Raw genomic sequence first — 15,112 nt, 5'->3', positions numbered from 1 at the left:
CGGATTGTTTTTTCAGTGACCTCCTCACTTTTAGTTTGTTGTTTGGGATATTTTTGCAGTGACCTAATGAGAATGGACATCAGCTGTTTATAACAGCCCCGTGTTTCTAATGCTTAGTCAAACACTCTGCTTGTGCTGTGCTGATAAGGTCATAACAAGGAAGTTCTAGCTTTGCTGGAGTTTTCATTTTATGTTTACGGATTGGTTTTTCAGTGACCTTTTCACTCACTGTTTTAGTTTGTTGTTTGGGATATTTTTGCAGTGACCCTAATGAGAATGGACATCAGCTGGGTATAACAGCCCTGTTTTTCTAATGCTTAGTCAAACACTCTGCTTGTGCTGTGCTGATAAGGTCATAACAAGGCCGAAATATGCATATCCACAGCTAGTGGTGCTTGGCTTTATTGACCTAAAATTCTCCATTGGAATGACGAAACAATTCATGGGCTTTCAAAATCGCCAATTAGCTGAAACACCTGATGTTCATAAGAATCATTTGCATATGACCCATGTGCCTCTGATACAAGAAGTTTGGGAGGTCACTCAGTGGAAGTTCTAGCTTTGCTGGAGTTTTCATTTTGTTTTTAGTGATTGGTTCAATTAGGTAGAAAATCATCATCACATTTTGGCTGTTCCCATTAGGGGTCACCACAGCGGATCATCTGTTTCCATTTCTTCCTGTCCTCTGCATCTTGCTCTGTCACACCAGCCACCTGCATGTCCTCTCTCACCACATCCATAAACCTTATCTTAGGCCTTCCTCTTTTCCGGTTACCTGGTCGCTTCATCCTTAGCATCCTTTTCCCAATATACTCAGCATCCCTCCTCAGCACATGTCCAAACCAACATAATCTTCCCTCTCTGGCTTTGTCTCCAAACCTTCCAACCTGGGCTGACCCTGTAATATACTTATTCCTAATCCTGTCCACCCTCGTCACACCCATTGCAAATCTTAACATCTTTAACTCTGTCACATCCAGCTCTAATTCCTGCCTTTTTGTCAATGCCATAGTCTCCAACCCATATAACATAGCTGGTCTCACTACCCTCTTGTATACCTTCAATTAGGTAGAAAATAATATCTTTAAATAAAGCCAACTTTTCGAACACCATACCAATTATATCTTTGTATTTCTGAGTCCCTTACTTTCTTTGTCATGAATTGCAAATGTAACACAAATAACAAGGGGTTTAAGAGGACACCCCTGCATGGTTTCTCTGGTCAGAAACAACAAGGAACCCTCCCCACTGTGATTTTTGCCTCCAATCCCTTACATACCCTTCTAATTAACCTTATTACTGTATCAGAAAAATGCAAATTTCCACTGCCCTATTCATAAAATCCCAGCTTATTCTATCAAATGCTTTCTCTGCACCAAGACCTGACAATAACAGCAGTATTTTCTTACATTCTGCTTCGCTCTGGATCATCATTGTTCTATTAATAATCAAAGGTTTAAATTTCCTCCACAAAACCACATTGTTCCTTATCTATCAATTTTGGTATAACCTTTGTCATTCTTTTAGCCATTATAGACACTTTATAACCATGGTTTAAAACTGAAATGGACCCTTACGAAACTGGATCAGATGGGTCTTTACAGCCTCCACAGCTTTTCCCATGATGTTGGTACCTCCCCTCCTTTTAAAATACTGTTGAAATTTTCCAGGTCATTATCACAGTCTTCCCTCCTAGATTCCAAACCTCCACTGGAATACCATCTATTCCTGGAGACTTTCCTGCAAATTGGTTATACTTCTCCTATCTTAACTTCATTGTTGAGCCTCATCTACTTCTACTCTTTGCATATTTAAACCTTCCATAAATATTTCCATTTGCACTTTTTCTTTATTTCCCCACACCTCTGCTTTATACAAATTTTCATAAAATTTCTGAAATATCTCTAATACCGCTACAGGATTTCTGGTTATTTTTCTTGTTACAGGCCCCCTAAGTTTGGCAACAACTCTTCATACTTTCTGTTGCTTAAGTCATTGTGCCAAAAGATTTTGTTCTCTGGTGTTACCATCAAAAAACTGCTTAAATGCCATCTTTCTAAACTCATGCATATGATCCAGGTACTCCCTTATTTTTTTAGCAGTCTGCAATTGCACCACCTCTTGTTCTTTGAGATTCCCTTTATTTTGTAATACTTTAACCTTTTTCAGCCCCTCTAAATAATTCTTATTACGTAACCAGATCTTTTTTTTCTTTTATTTTTACACTATTTTTAAACTCCACCTTTGTTTTATCCCACTCACTGTCTATAACTTCTGGAGTGCCTTCTTTCCTAATAACTCCCGGATAACTTCCACTAACCATTCCTTAAACTGCTCTCATTTTTTTTTCAACAGGTAAGTGGGGAAGTCCCAGTGTCTTATCTTTACTTCATTACCCTGTATTTTTATCTCGGTAATTACTAGCAAATGATCTGAAAAACTTTCTGGGTGTTTATCAAAGTTTTCAATTAAATGGACATATTCCTTTGAAATATAATTTCTGCTAAGTCTAGCCCAGTTATTATACCTTGGGGAATAATTTGCAAATTTTCTCTGAGTTCCTACTACTGAATTCACTTCTTTCACACCAAATATTTTCATAAATATCTTCAAGAAATTTTATACCATTTCACTTCTAGGCCCCCACTGATAAGGAATATTCCCTGCTGAAAGATGATGTCCCCCAAAATGTTTTAATCTCCAAAATAGCAGTTTTAGGTTGAATATAAATGCACGCCAGCATAATCCTCATCCCTTGCTATCACTCCATCTACTGCAAATCTGCCATTATTATCTTTTTTTCCTCTTCTATAATTATTAGAGATTCTCAAGCAATTAATATAAGTAATCCTCTTTTCCTTGGTCCCTGACATTCTGCACAATATCCATCCTAAAATCCTTTCTTTAGCAAATTCACATGCTCATTTCTTTCCAAATGTGTCTCCTCCAGCATTGCTATTTGCACTCTGCATTTCTTAATATAATTAAGTATGCTCACCTTTTTTTGTCTCTGCCTGTGAGACCATTCACATTCTAGGATAATATGGAAAGTGTTGCCATTGTAGTAAAAAGTCATTACCCCAACTCTTATATATATATATATATATGGCAGCTTTTTTAAATCCCTATTTTCAGCTTTTGTGATACATGCACCCATTAATGTTTGGCAGGTTGGTTCTTATACATTTTTCTTATCAACAACATTGCAGCCTGTGTTACATTTTACAAGACTTTTTGGTTTAATAAAAATATTCAAACAAAAAAGAAACACACCCCAGAACAACCCCATAACCTATTAACGTAATACAAACATATATAGCTATGTACATCTTCAAATAATGCAGTTTAATCCTCCTAATAGGAATGTGTGCCAAGTAGACAGCTGCAAACACAGGTCCTAAGTAACCTGAAATTGAGGTTATCCATGCAAAGATGCATGTTATTGCCTGTGCTTCTTACTCTGACTGGCATCTGTTCTTTTTTTATCTTTACCCCCCCCCCATGTGAAAACTACTTGCATACTTTCAGAAATCATTAACTATTAGCCTTGAATAAACCAGTGTTCTGTCTTTTAGTGCCCTATTATCAGCTTGCCTCCATACAAAAGTAAGAGAAAAATGTAGTCCTCTGTTGCAGCCTGACAGACAAGTTGAAACATTTATTGCTACATGAAAACGTTTCATTATATCATGTTCTCATATTTACTCATTTCCACTTAAAATTTATTAGACTAAGCCAAGCATCTTAATCCAGAGATTCACCTATACAAAAGTGAAAACATATCACCTCTACATATATTTTGATCTATGTACTTTTGCACCCCATCTCCCACCCCAACAACCCAAGATTACAGCCTATTAATTTAAATCTGCTTTTGTCTAGCTTTTCTTCTTTTTACACTGTAATGCCTACATTCCTTAACAATGAAAAAGAGAAGAGGAGAGAAGAGGCAGAAGAAAAAAAGGCATCTGTTCACTGTAATAATGTTACTATATGTAACATGCCACCACTGGACCAGTAATCATGGAGCCTCTATCCTCACCACTGACACCATTGGGGCACATACATTGGGAGGATAACAAGGTACACACACACTATTTCCAGATGTAGCTCTCTGCATCAAGTGCAATTTCCAATAAGAGCACGCAGAGACCACAGTCAATCCAGGGCTGGTTTTTATCTCTTTCTCCAGATCCCCTATAAGACTCCCCACTGGTGCAGTTACAGAGTTGACATCTCAGTTGAATGGCCAAGCTAAGACCTCCAGCACCCTCTCTGTCCAACCAGTACTTTGTGTCACTGTTCAAGTAGCTGACACACACACACTGAGATTTAATTTACACACACACACACACCTGAGAAAGGCTGCCTCCTTCTGCCCAGAGTATAAGGTAGTTATCACTGCCACCAGCCAGCTCCATATCAGGTATTTTAAGGCCATTAACAAAGGATTCCAATCTTACTGTGTAATGCTACTATTAATACAAATGGTAGTTTGACCAAGAGCAAGGCTATTAGGAGTGATCCACAGTGTCACCAAAGAAATATGCAAGTAATCTCAAAACTTAAATAGCTCTACAAAGATCAGCCACAATGAAAGGTTTAAATATATTTAATGATAAACAATAAAAGAACAAGAAAATACTCAGTATATATTTATAGTGACAGAGTCCAAAATCACAGGAAATATTTAAATCATTGCAGGACATGTCTGTACAAACGTAGCTTGATATATATATAGTCTTTTTGGGGACATGCAGTTCTAATACATTTGTAACATAAGCATTTTATGCGACAATTGGGGAGAGATGGGCGAAGGCTGCCAGCCTAGTCAAATAGAATTTGATATATAATTCTGGCATTTGTAAATAAATGTAAAAATACAGGCACGTGTTCTTGAGTGTAAAAGAATACTGTGAAATGTGGAACTGCAAAATATGTGACAACATTGCACTCTACTGGCCCAGTGAAGCATGTTGTGACCCTTTCATGTTAGAATTTGTCTCCAGTGAGTCTAGATGAAAAGTTTATGACCAGAATTTAGATGTGGAATGTGCTTTTATTGCTCTGGTTTCTGTTAGAGTATACATGTGAAATGACTTTTATTGTATGCTTCTGAGCAGGTGTTAAATTGCTAAATAATGCAGTTTGTTTGCCTGGGAAAACCTAAGTGTCAACATGATGTAATTTGGGAGGGACCGAGCAGACATGTTTGTTAGTAATGTTTAAATGCTATTTTCTCACAAGAGACTGGGAAGCATTTTGATCTTGGATATCTAACTCAGCACTCTGCCTGAGCTCACATGTAAGTTTCTAGTACTGTGATTTTTTGTAGGAATAGTTGAAGCTAGTAAAGATTAATTAGGTATTTTTCTTTGAAATTAGACCTGTCCTACTGTATTATTTTAAGTTTCTGTGTGATCTCTGAACTTTTAGATATCTCTGTGGTGTAGTAGTATTGTCTTGTGTTTTAATTATTTATTATTAAATATTTTAACGCTTTCTACCTGTCGCTGGTTTATGTAGAGATAAATTATGCTTTGGAGTACATTATATATATTTATAGAGTTTACTGTCTAAGCCCTTCCAATAAGCCTAGACTGAATAGTCACATTATCATTGGATAATAACATTGCAGAGTAATAACTGGACACCCTTTTACGGGACTTTTAGTAGCTGATATTATTAGCTGGGTGGTGGCAGTAATTACTACCGTATAGTCTGGGTAAAGGGGCACAGCTGGAGAATCTGTGTCAGCCATTCCCAGGAGTGTCTGTGAAGTTGTATAAATACTTATCTCAAAGTGTGTGTATGTTGTGTCAGCTACTTGGGCAGGGACACGAAGCACTGGTTGGACAGAGAGGGTACTAGAGGTTTTAGCTTGCCCAGCTAGGCTGAGACCTGGACCCTATAGCTGTGCCAGTGGGGAGTCTTATTGGGGACCTGGTGAGCGAGGGAGCAACCAGCTCCAGAGTAACTGTAATCTCTGTGTGCACTTAAGGGAAATTGTACTTTACTGTGTGTATTAGTTATATTTTCCTCTCTTCTAGGAGACAACCTAGTGTTAGTGGTGAGGATTGAGGCTCCTTGATTGCTGGGCCAGAGCACAATCGTCACATCTTATATGAATCATGTCAATATTCACCAATGACATATAATTATTTACAAACTTCCAGATAGCTGTGCTGGCAGTATCTCCTTTCATGACACCATATACAACTAAAATACTTTACTATAAAATACCAAATTTATATTGTGTACAGTTTCATAGAAATACTGTTAAGAAAATAAATTGTTTTACTTAACAGTCATTTTTTCTTCTTCCCTCCCCTAAGAGTCCTTCCAAATATTAATGCTATGAAGTGAGGAAAATGCTTTTCAGTTCCTCACAACTTTAACAACGTCAACAATGGTCCACTCTTTTCATTTATTCTAACACACCCATACTTTCAAATGTGACTGATGCTTTGTTGTCTCATATTTATTCACTAATTTCAGTGTTGCCAATTTTCTTGTTCATATCCTGCTCTCAACTTCAGATTCTGGTTCAGTTCCACTGTATTCCCGATTCATCTGGTCAACTCCTGTGCTTTTTTTCTGTCTGTCAAACATTTTCCTTTGGAACAAAGGAAAATGTTTCATCAGCAAAGTCTCTCTGTGTGCTTTATCATCACAAGAATGAGAAGCTGTCCTCTTCTGCCTGATGGCTCATTTTTTTTTTGTTGGACAAATGTTTGCCTTTCTCTCTTTAGCCTGTTCTACATCATAAAATGATCCTCCAGGAAAAAATATTCTTAAGACAGCTGGATAAAGCAGCTTAAATCTTGCATCTGCCACTCAACATTCCCTGATTACTGGAATAAACATGTCTCTCTTCTGCCTGGTGTACAGTGAATAATCATTTTCCACAAACCCTCTGCTCCCCTCCAACATTTAATACTTTGCCCTTTCTCTACAGTCTTGTCAGGATCAACTCTTTCTCCTGAGAGGTTTGCATCTTTACTAATAAAGGCCTTGGCTGCTTTCTCATGTCCAGATTTGGAGTGTACACAGTCTGCCCTTTCAAATAGTTCATGTTGTAGAATTCCAGCCTAGTTGCTTATCTGTGGTTTGATAAAATTACGAGTCTCTTCCTTTGACTTCCTCTGGTACAGCAAAAAAATCTCAAATTTTCCCTATGTGCTCTGTCCTCTTATTCCATCACTTCTGTAAACATCTGTTCTTGAGCAATCTCATACTCAGCCAGCATTTTCTTCATGCTGACCTCTAATGTTTGCAGTTTTAAAAGCTCATTTGAATATCTGTTTAACATTTCTTCCATTTTTCCAGCCTTTTGCTATATGAGTTAATGTACTCCTTCAATGTTTCATTTATTTTAAGCAGCTCTAAGCACATTTAACTTATTTTTTTTCCTGTAGATTACAGGAAGCCATGTCTTGCACCAAAGCTGGACCTTAAACTGTTTTTTGCTGAACAGCTGCATGATTCTTCCCATTCACTGTTTTCTGTTCACCCTTCTAGTTGATTGTCTTTCAAACTTTCTTGGTTTCTCCTTTGCAGGCATTCAGGCAGTGTACTTATTATGAGTGGCTGAAATTTATTCAAGATGGCAATATCACTGGCTGCTGTTTCTCAGTTTGTTTTCACAATGGGAGAGCATTAATTTATTTATTTATTGCATTTGTTTAGCAGGTAGTGTCTGACTGGGCCTGGGGCCCATTTTCAGCGGAGACCCAGGGAGAAACACTCCACAGTATTACAAAAGCAGCAATATTTCAAAGAATACAATCCAGGCAATAGTACATCACAGATGTAAGAACATGCAATCTTAACAGTATAGTTCAATCTAAAGAGTAATACATTGTAAAACATAACATTTTTCATGGATTTTTGCAAGGGGAGAAAGGATGGCTATGGGGCGATAGTTAGTTCTTTGGAGGGACCTCCTTTGTGGAGGGGTATAATATGAAATGTTTTCCAAACAAGTGGAACATATTGTTCTTTAATACAGTGACTGATCAAGACTGAAAAGGGGTAAGCAATAGATGGGGAGGTTTAGAGGGTCTTAATATAATTAGTTTGGACGGGTGAGCAGCAGAAGGGGTTGTGAATATCTGGGGCAGGGGTGTGGAGAGAGAGTGGTTGGGAGGTTTGGTTGTCCAGTAGGGAGGTGATGGTGTTGATGAAGTGGGTGTTGAATTGTGTTGAGATGGGGTCTGAGTTGTTTGTGGTGACTGGGGATGAAGTTGAGGTACGACCAGGGTTAATGAGCTGGTTGACGGACTGCCAGAATTTTGGGGGGTTGTTCAGGTGTTTCTGTTGACAGGAAAGGAAGTATGATTGTTTGTCTTTGCTTTGTCTTTAGAAGTATGGTATGCTGACTAGGCTTTATCTCTATGCTTCATTAGTAGTTTAGTGTCTTTGGTTAGCCACCGGAGTGACTTAGACCTAGTACACACTCTTCTAGTAGGGGCAAGGGTACTGAGGATTGTAAGAAAGGTTTCGCTGAAGTAGTGGAGAGCAGCATCTAATTGTAGGAATTTAAGAGGTTAAAATTAGTGGAGGAGAAGTTTTTCTATGTAATGAAGTATTTATAAATGATGTTAGTTTGTGTATGCACACGCTTTCTGTATAGCGCAGGTCTCCAAGAGCTATTGGTGATGTAAAAACTATCTCCTATGCCAGAAAATGCAGCAAGCCTGCCAGGGAGTCAGTATGCAGGTAATGTAGTTGAACCAGCTGACAAAGGGCTTTTACTCATTAAATTGCTATTAAAAACATAACTAGGAAATGGCTGAAGTATCTGAAAGTAGGAGGGAAGAAAAAATGGGCAGGGAAAGACCCTAGAAAAACAAGGGTCACAAAGCGGGGGAGTTAGAGGCAATGGAAGATAAGCAAGGACTTATGGAGACAGGGGTAGGCACAGAAAGCAGTTAGTTGGTCTTAATAGCTAGGGGGTACCAGTGACTGCTGTTCCAGGTAGCGTGCTTTCTCACAGTTAATATAAGGAGAAACATACAGCGGTCATGAAATTAAGCTGTTGATTAGTGTGCAGTCACTTGTAAGTTCCATTTTTAACTAAAGTTTTACATCTAACAGTTATTATGTTTATATCAATCAGTCATTTCTATCTTCCTTACTAGTTTCAATTGTTTTACTGTATCATCCAGAATGCAACTCACATTTTGGTTATATCACACCTTTTCCACATAAACATTTATCCATTTTAAGTAAGGTCATCAGTGCTCCTAGTTCATTGCTTTCTTAATGAAAGCTCAAAGTTTTTTGTTTTATACATCATTTTCTTTTGGGAAACAGGAAAGGGCTTTGCAGGAAATCTCTCCTGAAGTCATCACAGTTTGCTTTTCTACACCTATTGACTGGTTGCTTGCTCTCTTGGCAAATTCTGCTGTCTCCAAATCTTGTTTTTTTTCTGACCAGTTCATCTTGGGCTTGTTGAGGGTCTGTGCAGGTTTTTAATTTTACTGGACAGGAAACTAAGTTGTACAGAATGCAATAACTAATAATTGTTTTGAAAATCTCAGAATCCCATGACTGCATTTGGTCAATCTTTCTCTCTCTAGATTGACTGAAAATCTTTCTCTTTTAGATGCCATTACCATCTGCTTTTCATACTTCTGCTCTACCACACTGATTTCAGTCTCATTCAGAGTTTTCACAGTTGCTTTCTTTTTACACTTCACTTTTCCTCCTCTTAGCTAATCTTCTGGATATCACAAACAGTTCACCTACCCCATTTGTGTTAACAATTTACAGTAATTTGTAGGCATTCACTACTTTCAGCTGCTTACACTACTGCTATCTTGGATCCCCTCCAGGTGTATGCAATCGTGTACTTAAGCATGGAGCTGTGACTTTGTTTTTTCGGGTTCTGGTTTAATTCCAGGCATCTACTATCAGGCACATATACATAGGAGTGTGGTTTTGCATTGCTGTTAATATCACACCTATACCTATGTGAAAGGCTGTTTTATTACTTTTACAGATCTTGTGAATTCACAACCTAGCAGGAGCTCAGGAAGCAAGTTTGAAGACTCTATGAAAAAAAAAAAATTTTTATGGACTAACTTAAAGTGCAAAACCTCAGCTGCCTTTGAAGGCCCCACCTCTCTCTCTCGCTTCTTATGTTTCAATACTATCTTTTCACTCATTCCATGCAACATGTTGCACACTCATATATCCCCTACCACCACCCACTCGGTTTCTAGCAAGTATAATACCACAAGCAACAATCACTGTATATCCACTTTACCCTTCAACCTCTTGATCACATTTGTGACTTACCCGAGTGCTTTTCATTTTTTCTCTCATCCCTGTCCTTGTAGAGTAACTCAAAACTGCTGCAATAATTCCCAGTGTGGTATTAACTGCACACAACACAGTGGATGAGTAACCTCCCTGTCTCTTAGTATCTGTAGTCCACAAAACATGTCCTCCATTTCTTTCATGATTAGTGCTATGAAGAATTTGTTCAGTATAAGGCTCCAGAAGGTAGACTTGCAAGTGGACTGGTAATTCTGTTAGGCCATCTGGAATACAGCCTGTATGTTATAACTGCAGCCAATCAGATATGTGAATCCATTACGCTTTCCTCCAAGACAGACCATCGCTGTTATACCCTCTTCAAAGTAAAATGGCTTCCAATAAAACAAAGATCACGGTTATTGCTAGGGTCACTACCATTTAAACTTCGGCAAACAGAATCCTCTCCCCTTTTTTGCAAGTTGCTTCACCATTAGAACGTTCAGCTATTATGTCAGATTCCTCTTCTCCACCAGACCTAGTCAAAAAATTCAATGGAATAAACTACATTGCACTCAGTTAAAATTTTTTCTTATTGTCCCATAACTTTTGTAAGCTTTACCAACTTGAAAAGAATTATGTTCACATCTTGGATTCCAGTTCAAACTTAAAAGGAATGCAGGTGTACATATTTTTTCTGATTTTCTTAGTAATTCAGTTACCTGACTAAAGATTGCGTCCTAAACTGAATTCTTAATTTAGTCAGTCACTCTCACTTTAAACCTTGGATTGTGTCATATACTCTCTCCATTATCTCCTCCTCCCTTTCTTCTGTCCCTCTCTTCCATTTTTTTAATTCTTCCTCCGGTCTCCCACTATTAACCTTCATTTGTCAATATTGTATATATAATCCTTACATGACATACATGTAACCCAAAAATAAAAGCAAAACTATAAATTCTTCCAAACTACATTACCACAAGAATTGTTAAATGTATTTTTGGTATGCATTTTAATATATTTTTTAACTGTTATTGGACAATGCTTACAATATAAAGCCTGTTGCTACAACTCACTTTTTTGGTTGCAACCACAATGCTTACAATATAAAGCCTGTTGCTACAACTCACTTTTTTGGTTGCAACCACCAGACCAGTCTGAAAAAGATCAAGCAAGACCAGTGTTCTACCCTGCATAACAAATGTAAGTAAATAAACAGATAAATAAATTGAGCTATGTATGTCCTTGTCTTCTTTAACCTTCCTTTCACCTCCTTATAAATCTGTTTAGATATGCTCGTTTCAATGCTCTGAAATGTAAACAAAAATCTTTCCGCCATTTCTACTTTACCCCTTGGGCTCGTTTTATCTCCAAATTGGTCCTGCCCAGATATCTGTCTAGTCTCATTCTTTATTATCTTAATGTATAGCTTTTCATTCTATCAGAAGTCCAAATTCTTTTCTCTGTTTAAATACTTATTCCTGAATACTCTCTTGATTTGACACCCCCCCCACACACACACACAGTCTCTTGGCAGATAATTGTGGATACTTTCAGAATACGACTTCTGAATTTAGTTAGTACACTAGGTAGGCTTAGGTAGCCTTAACAGTCCTGCATGAATGTGAATGCAAGAGTGGATTTGTAGTTCTCAAGCATCAAGCATTAAGAAACACAACAATGCCCATTAAACATAACAGCATAGGGTCAAAAAGAGGAACACACACACACACACACACACACATATATATATATATATATATATATATATATATATATTTTTTTTTTCTTTTTACTATGGAAGATATTTAAATACTTGATCTCATAAATTTAGCAACAAAGACTCTTTGTACAGGCTTAGTTTAACAGGTTAAATGTACGTGTCCCTAAACAGGTTCCACTTTATGAAGAAAATTAGAAGGTTTAGGAGAAACCAGGCTAAATATGATAATGATCTTTGTTGGAACAAGGGCTTACTCTTCCTTATTCAGCAACATCAACACCAAACAAAAATAATGGAAATACTTGAGAAGACAAATGTATGTCTTGTAGGTAGCTACAGGTTCAGGCTATAGAAGTATACACAAAAGCAGGATCACCAGCCTCAGTGTAATTGTTAGCAGTACCTACCGTTGAGGACTCATCTGCCCCTACTTCTGGTACACTGACATTCACTTACATTTTGGATTGATGTGCTCTTCAATGTTCCAGAGTGAACTGGGTGTGTCCTTCTGATATGGGCTACAAGTGACTTCCAACTGCTCCCAGCCCCTATAATAAAGAGTGAGATTGTTGAATAATTTTTCCTTAGTAATAATGAGACAACCATTTTTGAAACAATGTACTATGTTTACCTCCAACTACACTGTCAAAGTGCTGAGTACACTAAGTGCTCTACCAAACATCATAGAAAAAGATTATTATCTGGAATTAGTGTTGGATGAGGCAGAGTCGGCTCAAGCTAAGTTCCAGCTAATATATAAATTCATCTTGGGCTCATAACCCAGCTGGTTAAAGAGCAGAGACTAAGCCAAGCCACAATAACAAGTTTTCTCCCCCCAACCCCACCCTACAGAACAATTGCTGATTCAGGCTGGACCTGCAAGCTGAGGGTGCTTTCCATTACTCCCAGTCTGTGTACCTGATCACTGTGGGTCACTGGAACTCCTGAAAGGACAGAGCTACAGTACGGAAGAAAATCTAAACAGCTAGGTTTCACAAACTAGATTACAGTGGGCATGATGGGGGCAGCTACAAGACAGTAGTTGGAGAACTTTCATAAAAAAAAAAACTTTGTGGCTCATTTTTGGGAAGAGGGGCCTTTTGTTTAATTTACTGTAGAGTGTTGGAATGCCACCATGGAGTTAGAGGAGTCTGTTCACGTACAACAGTGATTGGGATAGTGCTGGTGGCAGTACCAAGGTGAAGAGCAAGGGCAAGAATCCATTGCATTTCTTTGTGCTTTTTGGGGGAAGCCAACAATGTAATACTTTACTATTTTTAAACAACTTTATTAAATTATCACTTAAGACATACAACATAAATTAACAGAAAAAAAAATAAACCATTTCAACATTTTTCCATTTAAATACCAAATACCACATGCATCATATATATTTTCTTAGCTATTATCATCAGTCCAACATTACAAAAAATTGCTAAATTCCTTGCTTCCCAAGCTACTTTATTTTTAATAACAGAGGTTATGTTGTTGTGTCTTTTGGCTTTTCCCGGTGAGGGGTCACCATAGCAGAATTCCGGTCCGCTAATAATTGGCAGTAGATTTTGATGTGCCGAGTTGCCAGCTCTCACGCACAACTTTCAACGAAGGTACGCCCATTCACGCATGTCTCCACACAGAAGACGCTTTAGCTGAGAATCGAACAGGACGTCTTACTGTGAGGCGACAACGCTACCGCAGCACCACCACCGCAGTAATTACTAGAAATTCTCAACTGTTTAGGAGAGCAGTTTTTGGCTAACACTGAAGGGTAATTAGAGTTGCCAATAAAGTATTGCTGTGATGTGGTCTTAGTAAGGCAAAGGTGCATAGTATTGGACAGTTTTAAATTAAAATGCATGCAGTTTATTCTTTCTTTTATTTCATTACAACCTAATATAAGAAGAGTATACAACAGTGGGCATCTTTCAAGGGGAGTGAGAAAGACAGGGTACTGGGTACTTATGTGCTCTGGCTTTGATCGAAAAGGAAAATAAATGTAGACATTACTGATCTGTTATTTTGGTAATGCTACTGAGTATTGCATGCATAGTTCCATTGCTAGTGTGCACTGATTGCGTAACAAAAATGCTGAAAATAGAGGACATGTGCTTCAGTAAAATGTATGCATTTAATGCTTGTCTTCAGAAACAAACAAGTAACTTGAGACTGAAATACAGGACCTTATCTGATGGACATAAGCCTAACATTTGCATGGAGTATCCATTTGCTGCAAGAAAATGAATGAAATCTGAAAGTCTGACCTTAAACTAGTTGCACTACAGTATATATCTCTTTAACAGCAAAGAGGATTTGGAATTTCTTTGTTTTGTCTTGGCAGCTGATGGAGTTCAGCCTTTTCCCTAGCTGTTTCTCTTTACACAATGCATTATTTCTTTGACAACACAACTGGGAAGTGTAGAGGATTGCAGCCATTATTTTCTTCCACATCCTGTGAATTTATCACTCCTTTCTGACCTCTTGACACCATACTGGCTGACAAGCAGAATGATGTATAGTTTTATGTATTCAGAGCTGAGGTTTCACTTGTGAAGGCATCTTTTGGTTTGTGTGACAAACTCTAAAAGAGGTTTACTGAAGGACTGCTATAGTGCTATACAAGCTGGAAAAGGAACCAAAGACTGCAATAGTGCAGCTTCAGCTTGCTAATTCTGGGAATGACAAAGCCAAATAGTAGATCCATTCTCAGATAGGCAAAGTGGAGTATGCCAGACAGACAGATTTATTCAGGGCTCCCTGCAACTGAATTGGACTCGAGTCTACAAGATAAGTCAGTATGAAAATGCAAGACACACTATCTTCAGTTCTGTTGATTTCCCAAAGATAAGAGTGGATACAGAACTATTTCACAGTTACCACCAAGAGCAAAAGACTCTTGAACAAGGAAAATCTGCTAACTCATTCAAGCAATTAGTGTCTTTTTTGTATACTTCCAGTTCACACCCGTAGCACATTATGGTGTCCAGACCTTTTTTGGGGTCTGGCCTCTTTAACTAGGTGACGTAACAGCTAATATCAGGCTGTATTAGAAAGGGCAAGGAGTAATTAACAAAATGACACCAAGATTGTTAACCTAGGGTATCCTGCAGTAAAGAAATGAATCACTCT

The 15,112-nt window shown here is 38.0% G+C and overlaps 1 protein-coding gene across 2 annotated transcripts in view; it reads right to left on the bottom strand.

Moving 5' to 3' along the window:
• POMT2 (protein O-mannosyltransferase 2) overlaps nt 1-15,112 on the bottom strand; it is a 1,453,485-nt gene that overhangs the window by 441,607 nt on the left and 996,766 nt on the right. For both annotated transcript variants that reach the window (XM_044073901.1, XM_044073900.1), the window contains exon 14: nt 12,443-12,534. In XM_044073901.1, coding sequence (XP_043929836.1) covers nt 12,443-12,534 — 92 coding nt within the window. The remainder of the gene's footprint in view (nt 1-12,442; nt 12,535-15,112) is intronic.

This window comes from Protopterus annectens, chromosome 6.part0 (genome assembly GCF_019279795.1).
Source record: "Protopterus annectens isolate FY-2018-M chromosome 6.part0, PAN1.0, whole genome shotgun sequence".
Taxonomy (NCBI): domain Eukaryota; kingdom Metazoa; phylum Chordata; order Ceratodontiformes; family Protopteridae; genus Protopterus; species Protopterus annectens.
Note: the sequence above shows the minus strand (reverse complement) of the source record. Positions and strands in the feature narration are given on the sequence as shown.